Source organism: Carassius auratus, unplaced genomic scaffold (assembly GCF_003368295.1).
Source record: "Carassius auratus strain Wakin unplaced genomic scaffold, ASM336829v1 scaf_tig00039398, whole genome shotgun sequence".
In the NCBI taxonomy this organism is placed as follows: Eukaryota; Metazoa; Chordata; class Actinopteri; order Cypriniformes; family Cyprinidae; genus Carassius; species Carassius auratus.
In genome coordinates this window covers 77,282-98,535 of record NW_020526511.1, presented here as the reverse complement: position 1 = coordinate 98,535, position 21,254 = coordinate 77,282, and the positions used below count along the sequence as shown (strand labels likewise).

The following is a 21,254-nucleotide window of genomic DNA, read 5'->3' as shown; positions in this document are numbered from 1 at the left end:
CGTACTTTGATTAAAAAGTTGATTAGAGAGGGGAAAACCTATAAAGAGGTGCAAAAAATGATAGGCTGTTCAGCTAAAATGATCTCCAATGCCTTAAAATGGAGAGCAAAACCAGAGAGACGTGGAAGAAAACGGAAGACAACCATCAAAATGGATAGAAGAATAACCAGAATGGCAAAGGCTCAGCCAATGATCACCTCCAGGATGATCAAAGACAGTCTGGAGTTACCTGTAAGTACTGTGACAGTTAGAAGACGTCTGTGTGAAGCTAATCTATTTTCAAGAATCCCCCGCAAAGTCCCTCTGTTAAAAAAAAGGCATGTGCAGAAGAGGTTACAATTTGCCAAAGAACACATCAACTGGCCTAAAGAGAAATGGAGGAACATTTTGTGGACTGATGAGAGTAAAATTGTTCTTTTTGGGTCCAAGGGCCACAGGCAGTTTGTGAGACGACCCCCAAACTCTGAATTCAAGCCACAGTACACAGTGAAGACAGTGAAGCATGGAGGTGCAAGCATCATGATATGGGCATGTTTCTCCTACTATGGTGTTGGGCCTATTTATCGCATACCAGGGATCATGGATCAGTTTGCATATGTTAAAATACTTGAAGAGGTCATGTTGCCCTATGCTGAAGAGGACATGCCCTTGAAATGGTTGTTTCAACAAGACAATGACCCAAAACACACTAGTAAACGGGCAAAGTCTTGGTTCCAAACCAACAAAATTAATGTTATGGAGTGGCCAGCCCAATCTCCAGACCTTAATCCAATTGAGAACTTGTGGGGTGATATCAAAAATGCTGTTTCTGAAGCAAAACCAAGAAATGTGAATGAATTGTGGAATGTTGTTAAAGAATCATGGAGTGGAATAACAGCTGAGAGGTGCCACAAGTTGGTTGACTCCATGCCACACAGATGTCAAGCAGTTTTAAAAAACTGTGGTCATACAACTAAATATTAGTTTAGTGATTCACAGGATTGATAACTCCCAGAAAAAAAAATGTTTGTACAAAATAGTTTTGAGTTTGTACAGTCAAAGGTAGACACTGCTATTTTTTTTGAACACACCCCTTTCAACTAATTGCCCAATTGCACAGCCTTAAGAGCGTGCATATCATGAATGCTGGGTCTTGTTTGTTTTCTGAGAATCTACTGAACCTACTGGTAACTTGTTTGCCACGTAGCAATAAAAAAATATACGAAAAACCTTGATTATTCTGGTTAGTCACATTGTACTGCTATTATTTTGAACAATACTGTATATATATATATATATATATATATATATATATATATATATATATATATATATATATATATATATATACACCGGCTGAAATGTTTTGAAATCACTTGTACTACCTGTTCGAAAAAATCCTGTCTCTGTCTGTGTCAGTTTGGTTCTTGTTCAGTTTGAGTAAAGTTTTAAATCCCTGCCGTCAGGATGCTCCTCTGTCGCTCACGGATTATGGAAAGTGACTGCTGTGGCTGCATTCTGAAAAGTTGCCGTTTTCAATTCACACACTCTCTCACTCACACACAGACACACACACACACACTCTCTCACACACACACACACACACACGCACACACACACACACACACACACACATATGTTTGTTTTTGTGTAAAGTGTGTTCATCCCATAGGTGTAATGGTTTTTATTCTGTAGAAACTGTATATTCTATCTCCCTTCACCAACCCTACACCTAACCCTAACCCTCACAGGAAACTTTGTGCATTTTTACTTTCTCAAAAAAACTCATTCTGTATGATTTATAAGTGTTTTGAAAAATGGGGACATGGGTTATGTCCTCATAAGTCACCCTCTGCTTGTAATACCTGTGTCATACCTAGGGCTGGGTACTGAACTTCGATGCCTTTATGGTATCGAATGAAAAAATTTGATACTATGAGTATCGAAAAATTAATTATCTTTCGGTGCCAAATTTCATCTAAAAAACAGAGAGAGAGAGAGAGAGAGAGAGAGAGAGAGAGAGAGATTTATCCGGTACAGTGAATTTCGATACTCGAAAGATGAATTCATTCTCTGTACGTGCATTGTCTGAAATGCTGCTCACAGCGCGTGTTTGAATGAGTGAGCGCAAGCTCTGAACGCGCGTGAATTATTTAAAACGCTTGAATCAGCAATATTTAGAAACAAATGCAAACGATCGGCTAGTTAGGAGTTTTCCATCACTATTCACGTTTGCCCCTCGGACTGGAAAACACAATAGCCCCAGGAGGTGGGGCTAACGATTTTGCGAGCCCTGCACCTCAGATCTATTTGTGAAACACTGGTTTCCACACTGGTTTCGTTAAACAAAATAAATGATTATTTTAAAACATTGACTCAAAAGAATCATGGGTTCACTAATCTGATCATGAACTTGTATTACCGAGTCAAAGATGAGCTATTATTGAATATCTCGAATGAATAAAGACTTCAAGTTCATCTGTAAAGCACATAAAGCTATTGTTTGAGTCTATTTCATGCATGATTCGCATGGATCTGTTAACTGAATGCAAAGTGTGAGTTCTAGAAGAATGTTTGTGTCTTGATGAGCATGTATCGCTCACCTGGGAGTCGCTAAATGAACAGCTGTTGTTCTTTTTTTTTCAACGGAGGATCAGTTGCCCTATTGGTTAAAATCCCCAAACTGTTTACTTAAATATAAAATTAATAAGTGACATAAAAACAGGGGTGTTTGCGTTATGATGTGGTGGGCTGCTGTGGGCCAGAAAGCCTGGGCAACTTTTTGGTCCCAGTCTGCCCCTGAATAGCACACCCCTATCCAAAAAGCACAACCAGTTGTATTAATAATGTTATCCTGAGTGTGTAGTGTTACCAGAATTTGTTTTAATTAAGGTGAAAAATAAAAGTTTTGTGTTTAATGTATTTGTGATGATGTTGAAATGGATTTCAAAACATATGGTATCAAAAAAAGTATCGTTAGGAACAGGTATCGAAACTGAGGTATCAGAATTGGCACCGGATCTAAAGATTTTGAACAATACCCAGCACTAGTCATACCAATGTCATTATACAGAGTTGTGTCCTGATATGACACAAAAACAAGAGCACTGTGAACACTCGACTCGTGAACGAGTCACTCTTTTGTTCGTTATCTGGATCGGCTCGGTGTTCATCTTCAGTTCTCTCTTCACAGCAGTTCAGTCAGTGTACTGTTTGAGTAAATGAATTACTCCGGGATATTGGTTTGTTTGAACTCAGAGCGAGTGTCAGACACATTAAACAAGTGATTTAAGTCATCTGTGGATTAATGCGTATTGGAGACGCGAACCGTTTAAAACGATTCAGTTCGATTTGGTGAACTGGTTCAAAAAGATCCGGTTACATCAAATGAATCGTTCATGAACCGGATATCACAAACTGCTTTGTTTTGAACTCTCTCTCACACAGACACGGAAGAGAAGACAATGCTGAATAAAGTCATAGTTTTGGCTATTTTTGGACCAAAATGTATTTTCGATGTTTCAAAATATTCTAACGGACCCTCTGATGTCACATGGACTACTTTGATGATGTTTTTCTTATCTTTCTGGACATGGACAGTATACCGTACACACAGCTTCAATGGAGGGACTGAGAGCTCTCGGACTAAATCTAAAATATCTTAAACTGTGTTCTGAAGATGAACGGAGGTCTCAGGGATTTGGAACGACATGAGGGTGAGTTTTTAATGAAATAATTTTCATTTTTCTGTGAACTAACCCTTTAAGTTCAGATGGTGCATGATTATTGTTCTACTCACCTTTGATCACATTGAATCTCCTGAATCTGTTCCGTTCGTCATTGAGGACCTGTAGTTGAAAATGTCCAAAGTCTTCATCTCTGATAATTGTGATAGTCAGAGATCCATTGATCAGCAGTTCATCCAGCTCCAGTCTGCCTCTGAAGCTCTCACTAATAGTAGTTTTTCCTGATTCAGCTTTAACAACGAGACGGTTTTTAACTCCAAAGGTCCACAGTATCAGATCTCCTTCCTTTATTTCAATATCAGTCTTTAGATTGGCAGAATCTCCAAACTTCACGGGCACATTCATCACTTGATGTAAAAAAAAACACAGAAACACAAATACAGAAATAAAGTGTGAATTAATTTAATTTGCATTTTCAACAAATTTATTTTGATGGCATTTTTTTAAACCTAGTTTATGTTCGTAGTTTCAGCTCCTCTGAAATCTGAATTAATTATGACTACCTAGGATTCATCATCACAACTTTTCTTGTTATATTGTGATTTCTCTCAAAATTATTATTTTAAGGCCCATTCACACCAAGAACAACAGCTATAAAGATAACTTTATTAGCATCCACACAAAAGCACAATATTGTTCTGCTTATTATAAGCGCATGCTGCAGTTTGTCTGTTCGAAGCATTAAGTGCTCAAGCTCTTCAAAGCAGAATAGATTGTGATTGGCTGACAATATTTGTATCACGCATCAGCTGAAAAAATATTTAGAAAGTTATTTCAATGTTATGGCTCTGTGTCGTTATCATTATAGTTGTGGTGTGGACACTATTCTTTTGAATTTAGAAGATTTTTATAAATATCTTGTTGTTATTGTGCATGGTGTGAACAGACTTTTAGTTTCACAACTTTTTTATATTTCTATAAGCACTGTCACAATACACATTGTTTTGAAGCAGCTTCACTGAAATTCATAATGTTTCTGTTTAAAACATATATTAATGCCTCAGTTCAGATTGATGGAATAGTTCACATCTGGTGATGATATAACAGTCAAGTGTTCAAATTAAATCAAAAAGAATTTATTCTGGTAATGTTATGACTTTATAACTTTAATTTTTATTTCAATAATGAAAAAGAAAATTAACATTAACTAAAATTACGTTACACTTTGGGAATTTGTGATAAGCTCAGATAATTTAAACTGTTCACACAGTGCATGATTACTGATCTACTCACCATTGACAGTAACAAAGAATCTCTTCTTGTATTTGGTTTTTCTGGTTTTGCCGGTGATCTGTACTCTGTAGACTCCAGCGTGAATGGTCCTGATATAACTGATAATGAGATCTCCAGTCTTACCACCCAGCTGCACTTTGCTTCTGAATCTCTCATCATTAACATCACAATTTATATCATCATCTGTAATGGTCCATCCACTGAATTGGGTTATGGGATTGTTGTCTTCTCCGAACCACCACTTGATCTCTTCACCGTTGTGTAGTTTGGTACCAGTCCGTAGAGCGACAGTTCTTCCTTCCATCTCAGACACTATCTCAACAGTTACAGACACATACAGAAACAGGACAGAAATGTGTTCAGAAGATTTAGCTTTACAAAACTATACAAAAACTATACAAAAACTATGTTTTGTATAAAAGCATGTTTTGGCATGTTGCTATGATGTTACTAACATGGTTGGACATGTTGCTTGTCAGCATTTGACCGCCTGTAGTTTGTCTCCATGCCTCTAGAGGTCCCCTGTTTTCCCTTCTGTCTTAATTCTTCTTCTACTCTTGTTAGCATTATCCAGGTCACCTGTGCCTTGTTTCTCTTAAGAGTATTTAGCTGAGTCTTTCCCTATGTTTAACACTTTGTTTTTGAGTCCAGGCTGTGTGCTACCTGCTTTGTAATTCCAAGTCTTTCCAAACTACCTCAAGTAAGGTGTTCTTAGTTTTTTGATTGTTCACATGCTGTAGTTTTGTTTTCTCTCCTCGTGGAGTTTTTATTTACCCTTGTGGTTTTGTTTCCCAACTATCTCTCATGTTATTAATTCCTCTGTCTGAGATGAACTTTTGTTGGATTTTTGGCTTGCAAAGACCTTTTTAAATAAACCAACATTGCCTGGAGTACTGCCTTGAGTGTTTCAGTTGGGTCCAACATCTCTGCTTCTGTGGTTTAGCGGCAGATCTCTCAACCACTACACCAGAGTGCTGAGTTCTATCCCGGCTAGTGTCCGTTGCTGACATTTTTTTTTAACACACTGTATTTTTCTAGCACGTTTTAGGACACTGTTAGCAGGGATGGGCAGTATTACAGATACCTGTATTTAAAATGTGTACTTGAAGCACAATATACTATTTTGTATCTTAAGGCCTTTGGAAAAAATCTAATGTAATTAGTATTTAAACACTTAACGTGAGTTTTTTTTTTTTTTTTTTTTATATATATATATATATTTTCAAAATCTATAAAATCCTTTGTGCCAGTCAAGCTCTACATCAAGGCGCTGATTTCCTGCATCAGCTATTTCAGACCCCCCCACCAACCCCAGCATTTATGACTGAAGGTGAGTTGCAGCTGTACAACTCCACATGGGATCAGACACTTCTGGAATAAGGTGAGAACCTTCAGTTATCATGAAAGAATAGCTGGTAGAGACTACGATGAGTTTCTTTCCTAAAATTTAAATAAAGCCTGTCTTCGGGAACAAGCAGCAAAGGTGGTGTGGAGCTGCTTGGGACACACACACACCTGATGGCTCGAGCTGGGCTGAGTCTCCTGGGGGAGGAGTTTCGCTTATATTGTGGGCAATATTCAGACGAGCAAAAGAGCTCTGTTGAAGAGATATGTTCCTCTTTGTGTTTACTGCGACGGACATTAGCAATACAACATTCAAACCTACACTCTTGGGCCTCTCCGCTGGCTACAGAGGAAGCTCTGAACAAGAACGTGCTCTCTTGATCTCTGGCCTGCCGTCGTATCCAGCCGGCTGCTGTGCTGATGGCGACCTCAATCTAGCGTTGGACTAACACACTGAGCCAGCTAACCAAACTGAGACCATGTATCATGAAAACATAATCAAGCCATTGAAAAAAAAAAAAAAGCTGAAAACCAGTCCTCTAAAGACCTGCTGACTGTGCACACTCCTCCTTAAATGGATCACCCCCTCACAACCCCATGAATTTCACCATCTTCTCCATGAACTGTACATTGATGACATCTGCCTCCAGCGGGACCTGAAGATGATGGCTAATACAACTGGACGTCTCTAAGCTCTCGTTGACTGGCTTGTGTGGCAGCATGTCATGCAAATTTTCAGCTCGAGTTGGAAGTTTCAATCAAAACTTGCGTGGAAGACACAATTGATGCGAATATCCACACATTCATGGCTAACGTGTCACGCATTTCAACTTTGCATTGACTTTGTATGTAATCTACTTGCAAAATAAATACATTCATATTTAATGTGAACACACCATTATACTTGTGCTCGTCATTTTACAATTCATTGAAATGCAGGGGGCAACTTGGAGTAATTGAAGTGAGAAGTAGTAGGAAGTAGTTTCCCAAGTAGTTTATCAAACCCTTTTTTTTTTTTATCAAAAAGTTTGTGAATAAAAGGATTTCTTCACATATAAACTGATTAGTCATTTTGAGGACACATGTAAAAATGTTTCCGAGTACACATCTTGAGCCCTCCAAAAAGAATCAAATAATTGTGTTAATCAAAGTAAACTTGAATTTTGGATTTGTGACATTAAAACAACTTGGGGTTAACACAGGGCAGGCAGGAGACCCACACATAGCATGTGGACGTTAGTAGACCAGACAAACACAGACTGAACAGACTGGGGCTAAATACACAGGGTAATGAGAGAAATGTGAGGAACACAGGTGAACTGAATGACTAATCAAATGGGGAGAAAGGTGGTTAAAGTCATGGGATAAGTGTGTAGAGTTTTGAAGACCATGTTCAAGCAATGAAAAACTAACTAGAGTTTGGTCCACATTAACTGCTGCTGTGCAGACTGTAGTTAGAGTTTTGCACGTTACTCCAGTTGTGCCCACTGTCATTTAGCAATCGAAAAAAAACTGCAATAAACTGAGGTGTGATGTGTATTCTTTTGGGCTCATTAAAAATTAATCTTGCTGCCGCATTCTGGATTAATTGTAAAGATTTGACAGAATTGGCTGGAAGACCTGCCCAGAGGGCATTGCAATAGTCCAGCCTGGACAGAACAAGAGCTTGAACAAGGAGTTGTGCAGCATGTTCAGAAAGAAAAGGCTTGATCTTCTTATTGTTATATAAAGCAAATCTGCAGGACCAGACAGTTTTAGCAATGTGGTCTGAGAAAGTCAGCTGATCATCAATCATAACTCCAAGGAGTTTTTGAAGGAGTTATGGTTGATGTGCCTAACTTGATGGTGAAATTGTGATGGAACGATGGGTTTGCTGGAATCACAAGCAGTTCTGTCTTGGCAAGGTTGAGTTGAAGGTGATGGTCCATCATCCAGCAAGAAATGTCAGTTAGACAAGCTGAGATGCGAATAGCTACCGTCGGATCATCAGGATGGAATGAGAGGTAGAGTTGAGTGTCATCAGCATAGCAGTGGTATGAAAAGCCATGTTTCTGAATGACAGAACCTAATGATGCCATGTAGACAGAGAAGAGAAGTGGTCCAAGAACTGAGCCCTGAGGCACCCCAGTAATTAGATGATGTGACTTGGACACCTCACCTCTCCAAGATACTTTGAAGGACCTATCTGATAGGTAAGACTCAAACCACTGGAGTGCGGCTCCTAAGATGCCTTTTGCCAATAGGGTTGATAGGAGGATCTGGTGGTTAACCGTGTCAAAAGCTGCGGATAGTTCAAGCAAGATAAGTATTGAAGATTTGGATTCTGCTCGTCAGTCTTAGACTGAGAGAAAGGCAGTCTCAGTTGAATGTCCACTTCTGAAGCCAGATTGTTTGCTGTCAAGAAGGTTGTTCTGTGTGAGAAAGACAGAGACTTGTTTGAACACAGCTCGTTCAAGTGTTTTTGCAATGAAAGGAAGAAGGGAAACTGGTCTGTAGTTCTCTAAAAGAGGTGGGTTTATTAAGTAGTGGAGTAATACAAGCCTGTCTAAATGATGAGGGGAAAACACCAGTGAGGAATTATATGTTAATTATGTGAGACATTAGCAGAGAAGGAAGAAAGGAGTGACTGATACACATTAAGGTCAGTAATATTTTTGGATTTGCGCCACACCCTTTTAACAGCTCTAAGCTTAGAATGATGTTTGTGTAGAACATCAGATAACCAAGGGGCAGAAGGGGTGGTAAGGGCTGGCCTGGAAGACAAGGGGCAAACAGTCTCTAAAAAAGTATGAGTAGCACTGTTGGCATCAAATGATTCTAACAGTTTAGGGGAAGGAAGCAAAGATGAAACCATAGCAGATACCTGGGAGGGTGAGAGTGAGCGTAGGTTACATCGAAAGATGATCCGACGTGTGCAGTGGAGTAACAAGTACATGATCAGTGGAGTGGTGTCGTGTGTAAATAAGGTCCAGTTGGTTGCCTGATTTGTGAGTAGCAGTAGTTGACACTCGGTTGAGATCAAAAGAGGCAAGCAGAGTGTGGAAATCAGCAGATAGAGGCTTATCTAGATGGATGTTGAAATCTCCAAGCATAAGTAGGGGACTACCATCCTCAGGAAAGGTTGAGAGCAGCACATCTGATTCATCCAAAAAGTTACCCAGTGGTTCTGAGGGCCAATAGACAACTACAAAATGGATTTTAAGAGGGTGGGTAACAGTAACTGAATGAGATTCAAAGAAGCTGTTGATACCCAAAGATGGTAAAAGATTAAATTTCCAATCATAAGAGATGAGCAGACCAGTACCTCCACCTCTTCCAGTCAAACGGGGAGAGTGGGAAAATGAGAAATTATTGGAGAGTGCTACAGGTGTAGCAGTGTCCTCTGGTTTGATCCAGGTCTCTGTTAGGGCCATGAGATTAAGCTTTGAATAATAGAAAGTATAATAATAGAAGTAATGAAATCAGATTTGTTTACAGAAGACTGGCAATTCCAGAGACCAATAGAAAAAGAAAAGTGTATTAGCAAACATAAGATTGCGCTGCCTACATTGTGTGATGTGAGGTTTGCGAGTGGTAGTGCTAGTAGGGATCTGGAAACGCATAGTAGGAATTGGATATAAAAATAAAACAGAAGTGAAACAAGTAGTAGGAAACAATATTTATATCTCTTGAAGGTGTCCATATCTTGAATTTTAGGGACATTCTCATTACATTCTATCAGCTCCATCATGCAGTGAGTTGTTGCCTTGCCTCATATCATAACTGATCCAAGATGGTACCGAGCATGGCGGCCATGTTGCGAGCTCTGCAAAAACTTTGCAGTTTTTTGTTTGTTTTACTTGTTTTCTTTTTTGTTAATCTACGTGTTGAATGTTGTTTGTTCTCTCCCTATCTCTGTCTGTGGTTCCCTTGTGCTTTCAAAAAATCTACCATTGTGCCTATACCAAAGAAAAACAAACTCAAATGCTTAAATGACTGGAGGCCTGCTGCTCTAACACCCATCTTCAGTAAGTGTTTTGCGAGACTCGTCAGAGATTACCTGTGCTCTGTGCTGCCTGCTTGACTGGATCCACTACAATTTGTATATCGAAGCAACCGCTCTACAGACAATGCTATTGATTTCACCCTACACACTGCTCTCTCCCACCTGGAAAATAAGAACACCTATGTGAGGATGCTGTTTGTGGACTACAGCTCAGCATTTAACACCATAGTGCCTGCCACACTTGTTGCAAAGCTCCAGACTCTGGGACTAAACAGATCTCTGTACAGCTGGATCCTGGACTTCCTGACAGGCAGAAGCCAGGTGGTCAGAATGGGCAACAATACTTCATCTCCGCTGACCCTCAACACTGGTGCTCCTCAGGGCTGTGTCCTCAGCCCACTCCTGTACTCCTTGTACACACATGACTGTACAGCCACATTATTGGAGGTGAACTTCCCTCCCTCCAGGACATCTACACCAGGCGGTGCATAAGGAAAGCCCGGAGGATCATCAGTGACTCCGTGTACACTCTGTTGCACCTTTGCATATATGTATGTGTGTATATTTTTACATAATGTAGAACGTGTACATTCGCTGTATAATGTGTAGTGCTAACTGTGTGTATGTCTAATAGTGCAGTGTGTGTACTGACTACATGTATGTGCATATTGCACATTTTCACCTGTTGAAGTCTGTATGGTTATATGTTAATTGTTTCTGCAATTTCTGGAGCAAGCTCCCAAGAATTTCACTCACCAAGGCACATGTGCTGTGGTGATGTGACAATAAAAGTGACTCAACTTGATATTTGTCACCAATCAACTGTATGAAGTGTCAGATCACCACAGAGGTCTGCGGCGGGGCAAGTGCGTTAAATGTGTTAGTAATTTTAACACGTTATTTTTCTCCATAAATAATAAATCTAATTAACGCATTAAATTACAAGTGCTAAATTAAATATAAAAATTGCTATGCTTTACTTTAATTCAGTTTTTATTGTGGTAAAATTTTTGTCATATTGCCCATCCCTATACTTTGCAAGATAGCAGAAAAGATTCCCACAGTTTCAGATAAAGTATGAATTTATTTTATAGTGTTCACCACAAGTAATACACTACATTTGCTGAATGGGATAATGATTTTCCAGAAATTCCATTAACTAGTTTAACTGGGCGGGTTGGTTCGGCAGATACTTTAAGATTGTGAAACAAACAGAACTGGGCCAAGATAAGCCGAATGCAAACTGTGCACAAAAGATAAAAACTTAAAATCTGGTTCTTTAGCTGCTTTGACAAAATAAAGTTCAAAGTTAATTTAAAGAGGATACACCCTGAAGCACTCCAAGACTATGAACAACACAAGCAGGATGTCACAGTAGCAAAGAAAAAGACACCAGCCAACACCTAAAACAAGAAGAGCAAGTTCTTTGCAGGATCCTCAGTAGTGTCACAAAAAAAAAAAAAATAATAATTAGCTGGCTGTTTTGTATGTTCTTCAAGAGATGCATCCACTCTCAACAGTTGAGCAAAAGAAATCAAAAATTAGTAGTGTAAAAGGCTTTAGGCTGCATTAATTAGGTAAACCGGAACCGGGAACACTTCACATAACACATGATGTACTTTCTACATCATTAGAAGAATGGCATCTACGCTAATATTTGTCTGTTTCTCTCTTATTCCGAGGTCACCGTAGCCACCAGATCCAGTCTGTGTCCAGATCAGAGGGTCACTGCAGTCACCCGGATCCAGTACGTATCCAGACCAGATGGTGGATCAGCACCTAGAAAGGACCTCTACTGCCCTGAAAGACAGCGGAGACCAGGACAACTAGAGCCCAGATACAGATCCCCTGTAAAGACCTTGTCTCAGAGGAGCACCAGGACAAGACCACAGGAAACAGATGATTCTTCTGCACAATCTGACTTTGCTGCAGTCTGGAATTGAACTACTGGTTTCGTCTGGTCAGAGGAGAACTGACCCCCAACTGAGCCTGGTTTCTCCCAAGGTTTTTTTCTCCATTCTGTCACCGATGGAGTTTCGGTTCCTTGCCGCTGTCGCCTCTGGCTTGCTTAGTTGGGGTCACTTCATCTACAGTGATATCATTGACTTGATTGCAAATAAATGCACAGACACTATTTAAACTGAACAGAGATGACATCACTGAATTCAATGAGGAACTGCCTTTAACTGTCATTCTGCTCCCGACGAGCTGGATGTGCCTTGAATGGCAGACACTGCAGTCGGTGTATGAATGAGTAGTGTGAATGGGTGAATGTGAGGCAAATTGTAAAGCACTTTGGATGGCCATGTGGTCTGTTGAAAGCACTATATAAATGCAGTCCATTTACCATTATTGACACTGTTTTCCTAATGAATGTTGTTCAGTTGCTTTGACGCAATGTATCTTGTTTAAAGCGCTATATAAATAAAGGTGACTTGACTTGACTTGACTTGAAAATTACCTTTGCACCAAGGCTGAAATCTGGTCCACTAGTGTGTCTAGTTCTATAAGAGTCACAGCACACTGAGTTCATAATGACACACTGGAATGCCAGTCTATCACACTTGCTTGCAGACATTTCCCAAGTCCACACACTTACAACCGAATTGCTGAAGCGTTGCAAGAAATCCCCTGAATTTGTGATGTCACACGAACACATTGTGGCCAAAGTGACTGATAATGGGTCTATTTTTGTAAAAGCCTTTACTATATTTAAGTTTTTGACTCTACTAAAGCATAAATTACCATTATATATTTTCAGATATTTAAGAAACAAGTTAACATACTATTGTAATGCACTTATAGCTGGTTGTCCTGCTTCGTCAATAAACAAGCTACAGGTCGTCCAAAATACAGCAGCTAGAGTCCTTACCAGGTCAAGAAAATATGATCCTATTACCCCAATTTTACAGTCTCTGCACTGGCTACCTATTAAGTTCTGTATCAGTTATAAATGATCATTACTTACCTATAAGGCCCTAAATGGTTTAGCTCCTGCGTACCTAACTAGCCTTCTACCACGCTACAACCCATCACGCACCCTAAGGTCACAAAACGCTGGACTTTTGGTCGTTCCTAGGATAGCAAAGTCCACTAAAGGAGGTAGAGCTTTCTCACATTTGGCTCTCAAACTCTGGAATAGCCTTCCTGATAATGTTCGGGGTTCAGACACACTCTCTCTGTTTAAATCTAGATTAAAAACACATCTCTTTCGCCAAGCATTCGAATAATGTATCATTTTAATTGTGAGTGTAGTTGCATCTGATCAAAGGTGCATTTTTATTCTTTAGCTTGGGTTAAACTAATTTTACTTTGTTGGATCAGCAGCTATGCTAATGATGTCTCTATGTGTTTCTCTGTTTCTGCTGGATCTTCATCCCGTGGTAACTAGGATTTACACCAGCTCCAGTCTGGATCCAGAACACCTGAGAAGAGATGATCCTGACCCTCAGAGGACCTCAGATGATGCTGACCCTGGATCAACAAACAGAACTAACAAATATTGCTACATGTGTGACTGCATCATATAACAATTATTAATTAATAATATTAATAATGTTCATCGTCTAGCTGACTACGTCTTGTATTAATTTTTTCTAAAAATCCTGTCAAACGTGCACAAACTGACAGTCACCACCATAAGCTACTACTAAGTATTGTAGAAACATAATTTTCTGTAAAGTTGCTTTGTAACAATTCGTACTGTAAAAAGCGCTATACAAATAAACTTGAATTGAATTGAATTGAATACCAGAAAAACAATGCTACAGTCAGTTATTCTCCTTTGAAAATGTGCATTTCGGGTTGGAATGTCTGACTCTGTTTTGGTTTGTGAAACCTGCCTACTGTCAGTTTACCCATTTGTATGTCAGCTCCTTGGGTTGCCAGTTTTGTTAGAAAAACAAAGCATATTTAATTTTCAATCATGGCAGCTGTCAACGAAGGTGCGCTCATTCCTGTTGGTGTCGTCAATCTGGCAACCTGCATGTGCATAAAGTCTGAGGAGTAGTGGCCTCTCCAATATTTTGAATTTTGACTGCAATACCTAGTTCAACCACCAGTTGTAAATCCTACATACAGCACCTTTTAAGAATTAAGCATCACTGTAGAAGAGAAAGATGGCAATGGATACACATGGATTCATCAGTTTCAGAGGAGAATGAATGTGGAATTGTTTTGCCAACCCACTTGAGGTGTGCATGTCACACCTTGTGTTTAGCCGCCACCACAGATGCGAAAAAAGCCATGGAAGACAATCCCAGTCTCTCACGTCTCACCAATGCCACAATTAGTAAATGTTCTGCCTTGTGGAATATCAGATAGACCAAAGAGTGCTGAGATACTCTCTTAGATACTGTTGTGAACTCGGATATGTATTGCAGTTCATGATTAAATCAGTTTAAATGTAACCAGTTTAATATGAAGAGACATGAAGATAATATGAAGATAATATGAAGAGTGAAATTTAGACCTCCGTTTATGTGTCTTTGCCCTACACTGTACAATACGTGAGAACAGTCTGCTATTTAGGTTTGAATGGACTCACTAATTTTAATGTTAGCTAGTTTTAGCCAGAGACATACCTTGATAAAGCACAAGATGACATTAACGCTCTGCCTGAGCCAGTGGTGTAGCCACGGGTGTGCCAGGGTGTGCCTGTGCCACCCACAGTGGCAGCTGGCACACCTAAAAATATATGCAGAATAATTTTTTATAGTCTCAATAAAACATTTTCACTAAACTTGGGCTATTGTTGTTTACTTAGAATAAATATATATTTTTAAATCAACCCTTTCACGCGTAAGTTACAAATATTTTAACTGACCCCTTGTTTCCATGGCGACGCGTCATGATTGTCACGTGACACACCGCAGCCACTAACAGATTTATCGGTATTCGTTTTATTTAGTTTTTCATTTTTTATTAAAATATATACACAAACTTGCTTACCATGTCAACTATCTGATATTCCGATTCTTCTTTTAAAAACCTTTATAAATGATCTTGATCTATAACGAGATGAGTGCTGCAGTTCAGAGTCCTGTCAGCCGGATTTAACGTACAGCACTTGAATTCCCCAGTTTCTCCCGAAATACATGAAAGTAAGTGGCTGTTGAACTGGACGAAGAATAGAGCGAAAGCTGTTTGAATCTGGCAGTTCTGTGACGTCACTGAACATTATAAATCATACTCTCAGGGGCACAGAAATAAGAATCCAATATATGGTGCAATAATGCTAAAAATGTTAAAATGTAATTTACATTAAAAAAATTTTTTTTTAAATATATCTGCAGACATTCAGACTGCCAACCAATCAGCAAACAGCAGCTTACTATGACCCCAGCAGTCTATGATATAAACAGATGATTTTTGATTGCACATTGCTAGCTAGTAATCTGACAATAAATGTGGCACACCAAGATTTTCATATGCACACCCAGAGTCTCTTTTCTGGCTACACTACTGACCTGAGCAGATGAAAATTGTAACTTAATGTTATTTAAAATCTATTTAAATCTACTTAAATTTAAAATATAATTGAATTTGAGTTATTGTGTTCTAGTTCGAAGCAATGATGTTGATAAAACCATAATAAATGATGTTTGAATTTTTTTTTTTTGGGGGGGGGGGGGTTTCCTACAGGGCAGGGGAAGGGAAGAGGTATATAAAATGAAAACTAAAGGTTCTAAGTAGGAATACCACTGTAATACTTACCCTCTTGATTTTTTACTTCAGTGATCCTGCGGCGATAGTAAATCACAACACCAGTTAAAAGTCCAGCCACCAGCAGAACAGCAACAACTATCCCAGCTATGGCAGCTGAAGACAAACTCCAAACAGCTAAAAAGAGACAGTAAATTATTAGAGGACAAAATATTGTTCATGATTTAGGACTGACTTTAGGATTGCTTTGGTAATCTGTGTTACTGGTATTACACTGTGTTCATACATCGATCACAAGACCATGGCAGAGGATTTGTTGCACAACAGATCCTGAGCGTCATTGACAAATATATTATCTTGTAAAATGTGCGCTCAGTATTAACTGCTCCGTATACACAGAGAGTGAGTGATTGCAAATTCAAAAGCAAAAGTAGCAGCTCCCCGGTGCTTACAAATTATCCACATGTTCCCAGTGAATCTACTGCATTTGAGATTATGGGAGACACTCTTGGTTTGGGGAAATTCCACTCAAAAAGACTGAAACAAATTGTGCTACAAATATCTGTCATGTTCACTAAATCAACTGACAATTTTCCTTCCCGTTATATTTTCAGCCATCAGGAGAATAGTATTTATTGTGATATTGCCTAAGAAGAATATCAATTGCAAGATCTCTTTCAGTCGTAATTTTTTTTTTCTTTTTTCCTTCTTATTCCTCTGTAAGAATATAAAAAGACAACATAATGTGCATTGGTGGTCTGTTCTCACAATGTTACAATATATCCAATTAATAATGATGAACTGCCTTTAACTGTAAATTTTGTTTACTATTGTCATTTTGTATTATTGACACACTATTTTCTATTTAAAGGGTTAGTTCAGCCAAAAAGTTAAAAATTATTTCATTAAAAACTCACCCTCATGTCGTTTCAAATCCCTGAGACCTCCGTTTATCTTCAGAACACAGTTTAAGATATTTTAGATTTAGTCCGAGAGCTCTCAGTCCCTCCATTGAAGCTGTGTGTACGGTCTACTGTCCATGTCCAGAAAGAGAAGAAAAACATCATCAAAGTAGTCCATGTGACATCAGGATCAGTTAGAATATTTTGAAGCATCGAAAATACATTTTGGTCCAAAAATAGCAAAAACTACGACTTCTCTTCCGTGTCTGTGTGAGGGAGTTCAAATCAAAGCAGTTTGTGATATCCGGTTCACAAATGAATCATTCGATGTAACCGGATCTTCTTGAACCAGTTCACCAAATCGAACTGAATCGTTTTAAACGGTTCGCGTCTCCAATACGCATTAATCCACAAATGACTTAAATCACTTTTTTAATGTGTCTGACACTCGCTCTGAGTTCAAACAAACCAAAATCCTGGAGTAATTCATTTACTCAAACAGTCACTGACTGAACTGCTGTGAAGAGAGAACTGAAGATGAACACCGAGCCAAGAACCGTTTCTGTCAGACGCATCCGATTCGTGAACCGAGGAGCTGATGATACTGCACATGTGTGATTCAGCATGAATCAGACCGACACACAGAGCGTCTGAACTGAACTGATTCTTTTAGTGATTGATTCTGAACTGATTCTGTGTTAATTTTATGAGCCCAGGTAAACTGAAGGCTTTAATCAAGGGCAATCATTGCCAATGACGTCATTACGTTGAGCGCAAAAGAACCGGTGAACCGTTTTCTTCAACCGGTTTATTGAATCGAACTGTACATAAAAGCCAATTCGCTGAAAAGAACTGAACTTCTCATCACTACTGGTGATCCGACAACCGATGCAACCGGTTGATCGAGTCAATCGCTCGGTGATTATCTGAATCAACTTGGGGTGCATCCAAAAAACTGAAAAATGCTGCCTTCGGAGGTCGCATTCCAAGGTAGGAAGGCCTCAAGGCACGTCCGAAATCAATGTCAGCTTAATTTCCTGAGATGACTTCATCTGGCCGGTTTTTGAAGGCAGCATAGATGTATCCTTCACTGCCTTTGATATCCCACAATCCTGTGCGTTCCATTCTGTGACAGTTAAGCCAAAAAATAAATATGGCGTCTGAAAGTTGCGGTCGGTGGTCAGTTTGTGTGTAAATATATGTTACTGAACAACGTATGTAATTTTTATGTAATTTCTATGTAATTCCTAGCGAGAAATTAATATTGCAGTAATTAAATATCCACTCGGTTATCACCAAATCTCTCTATATTTTGCTGTAGATCATTAAACCATTACTCCTCCTCAGAAGCCTGTCCGAAATTCGTTTCATGAGGTGCCTTCGGGCAAAAACGCTGCCTGCAAAGTCATTGCCTGATTAGACAGCAAGGCAGCAAGTCACCTGCCTAAGTTTTCGGATGCAGCCTCGGTGTTCATCTTCAGTTCTCTCATCACATCAGTTCAGTCAGATACTGTTTGAGTACATGAATTACTCCGGGATATTGGTTTGTTTGAACTCAGAGCGAGTGTCAGCCACATTAAAAAAGTTAACAGCTTAAGTCATTTGTGGATTAATGCGTATTAGAGACGCAAACCATTTAAATCGATTCAGTTTGATTTAGTGAACTGGTTCAAAAAGATCCGGTTACATCAAATGAATCGTTCATGAACCGGATATCACAAACTGCTTTGTTTTGAACTCTCTCTCAAACAGACACGGAAGAGAAGACAATGCTGAATAAAGTCATGGTTTTTGATATTTTTGGACCAAAATGTATTTTCCAAGCTTCAAAATATTCTAACGGACCCTCTGATGTCACATGGACTACTTTGATGATGTTTTTCTCACCTTTCTGGACATGGACAGTAGACCGTACACACAGCTTCAATGGAGGGACTGAGAGCTCTCGGACTAAATCTAAAATATCTTAAACTGTGTTCAGAAGATGAACGGAGGTCTCAGGGGTTTGGAACGACATGAGGGTGAGTTATTAATGACATAATTATGATTTTTGGCTGAACTAACCCTTTAATACTGTTAAGCTGCTTTTATACAATCTATATTGTTAAAAGTGCTCTATAAATAAAGTTGACTTGACTTGACTTAATTTGACTTGACACAGCTTAAATTTATTTCAGTTAGTTGCCAAGGCAACATAATTTTTTTTCAACTTGTAAAATATTATAAGATCAAAACCTCATGCCAACATGTTTTCATTACTTTTACTTATTAAAATATGTTTTAATTCAGTTCAATGTAATATATGTTGAAATGACTTTTAAAGTTAATTTTGATACAAGGCAGCAACATATTTTTTTACAGTGTAATATTTATATTATTTTGCTGCTGATATCATATTGCCTAACCCTACTGTATAGCATTAAAATATTTTTTTGTATCTGTAGCTATAGTACTTGTAAGAAATAGAAGCCAGCTTATTTTTGATGCTTATTAGATTATTTTTTACTTTTTGCTAAAGTTCTTTAATCTGAAACTCACCCCTGACAGAAACAAGGAACTGCTTTGAGCTCCCGCGGCCTCTGATCTGTACCTCATACAGTCCAGCGTGTTCGGTTCTGGCGTTTGTGATGGTCAGAGATCCAGTTTGATCTAGTTTTAGTCTGTTTCTGAATCGTTCATCAGCATCATTTAAGGAGTGATTGTCGGTTCCTACATCGATTTTAGCTAGGAGGATGCCTTTATCTCCAAACCTCCATATGACCAGATCATCTTTCTGTAATTCAGCAGCATCATTCTGTAGAATCACAGATTCCCCTTCATTCACTGACACTGACTTCACTCCATCGGTCTCTCCAACCACATCTGGAAAAGAAACATAACTGATTTATAAAGATATTTTGTACTGTACAAATCATACTTTGTGATATCATGAAACCTGAAACAAGATCACTTCATTAAATGAAAGAGATAATCTTGAGATACTCACCAAAGATATTCAAATGAAATATCCTGGATGTGGTCTTTTTGCTAGAGATTGTTAGTTTATATTGTCCCGAGTGTATCTTCCTGGTGTTTCTGATGGTGAGAGAGCCAGTTTGTTGGTCCACCTGCAATCTGCCTGCGAATGTCACTTCTTCGGTGACAAAGAATGAGGTCAAGTCGTTCTTTCTAGTTATTGTAGATATGACTGATTCTTTAGGTCCAAATCCCCAGAGTATAGTATCATCGTTCAGTATTTCAGAAAGATTAGTGTGTAGAATTACAGAGTCTCCTTCCATCACTGACATTGTCTCTTCAGTTTCTGCATTACAAACACCTGTAGAACATAAATGAATTATTATAGATGTAGATTAGTTTAGTAACCTCAGTGAACAGACTCAACTGGAAACATCTGAGTGAAACAAATCAGTTTGTTGAAATAACTAGTGTAACTGGTTTAAAAGAGTACAAAAAAATTATTCTCTCTAGAAATATGGCAAATAGTCTTAGACTGGGCAAATAGACTAACTGGGGCCCAGGTCAGGAAACAGACAGACTGGCTAAACCGACCGTCTGCTAGCTGCCTCCCGTCACAGAGGTCAGTTAATTCTCAGCACATAGAGACTCTTTCACCTAGATATCACACTATAGAGACTGTGTCTGTTCCACGAGCTAGAAAATACAAAAAACGTCCAAACCAAGTTAAGGTTAACAATTTAATTGAGGTTCAACAAATAAAAAACAAATGCAATATGGATAAACAGATGATAAAGATTGGCTTATTGATATCAGATCCCTTTCTATGAAAACACTTTTTGTAAATAATATGATAACTGATCATAATATAGATGTGCTCTGTTTGACAGAAACCTGGCTAAAACCTGATGATTACATTATTTTAAATGAGTCCACCCCCAAGATTATTGTTATAAACACGAGCCGCGTCTAAAAGGCAAGGGGGAGGAGTTGCTTCAATTTATAACAACGTTTTCAGGATTTCTCAGAGGGCAGGCTTCAAGTATAACTTGTTTGAAGTAATGGTGCTTCATATAACATTATCCAGAGAAACCAATGTTAATGATAAATCCCCTGTTATGTTTGTACTGGCTACTGTATACAGGCCACCAGGGCACCATACAGACTTTATTAAAGAGTTTGGTGATTTTACATCCGAGTTAGTTCTGGCTGCAGATAAAGTCTTAATAGTTGGTGATTTTAATATCCATGTCGATAATGAAAAAGATGCATTGGGATCAGCATTTATAGTCATTCTGAACTCTATTGGTGTTAGACAACACGTTTCAGGACCTACTCATTGTCGAAATCATACTCTAGATTTAATACTGTCACATGGAATTGATGTTGATAGTGTTGAAATTATTCAGCCAAGTGATGATATCTCAGATCATTATTTAGTTCTGT

At 38.7% G+C, this 21,254-nt stretch overlaps 1 protein-coding gene across 1 annotated transcript in view; it reads right to left on the bottom strand.

The window, feature by feature from the left end:
* Positions 1–21,254, bottom strand: part of LOC113083895 (uncharacterized) — a 63,860-nt gene that overhangs the window by 5,035 nt on the left and 37,571 nt on the right. Inside the window, exons 7-11 of the mRNA XM_026254719.1 lie at positions 19,840–20,169; positions 19,392–19,715; positions 16,003–16,128; positions 4,959–5,270; positions 3,779–4,072 (exon numbers count right to left, since the gene is read on the bottom strand). Coding sequence (XP_026110504.1) covers positions 3,779–4,072; positions 4,959–5,270; positions 16,003–16,128; positions 19,392–19,715; positions 19,840–20,169 — 1,386 coding nt within the window. The remainder of the gene's footprint in view (positions 1–3,778; positions 4,073–4,958; positions 5,271–16,002; positions 16,129–19,391; positions 19,716–19,839; positions 20,170–21,254) is intronic.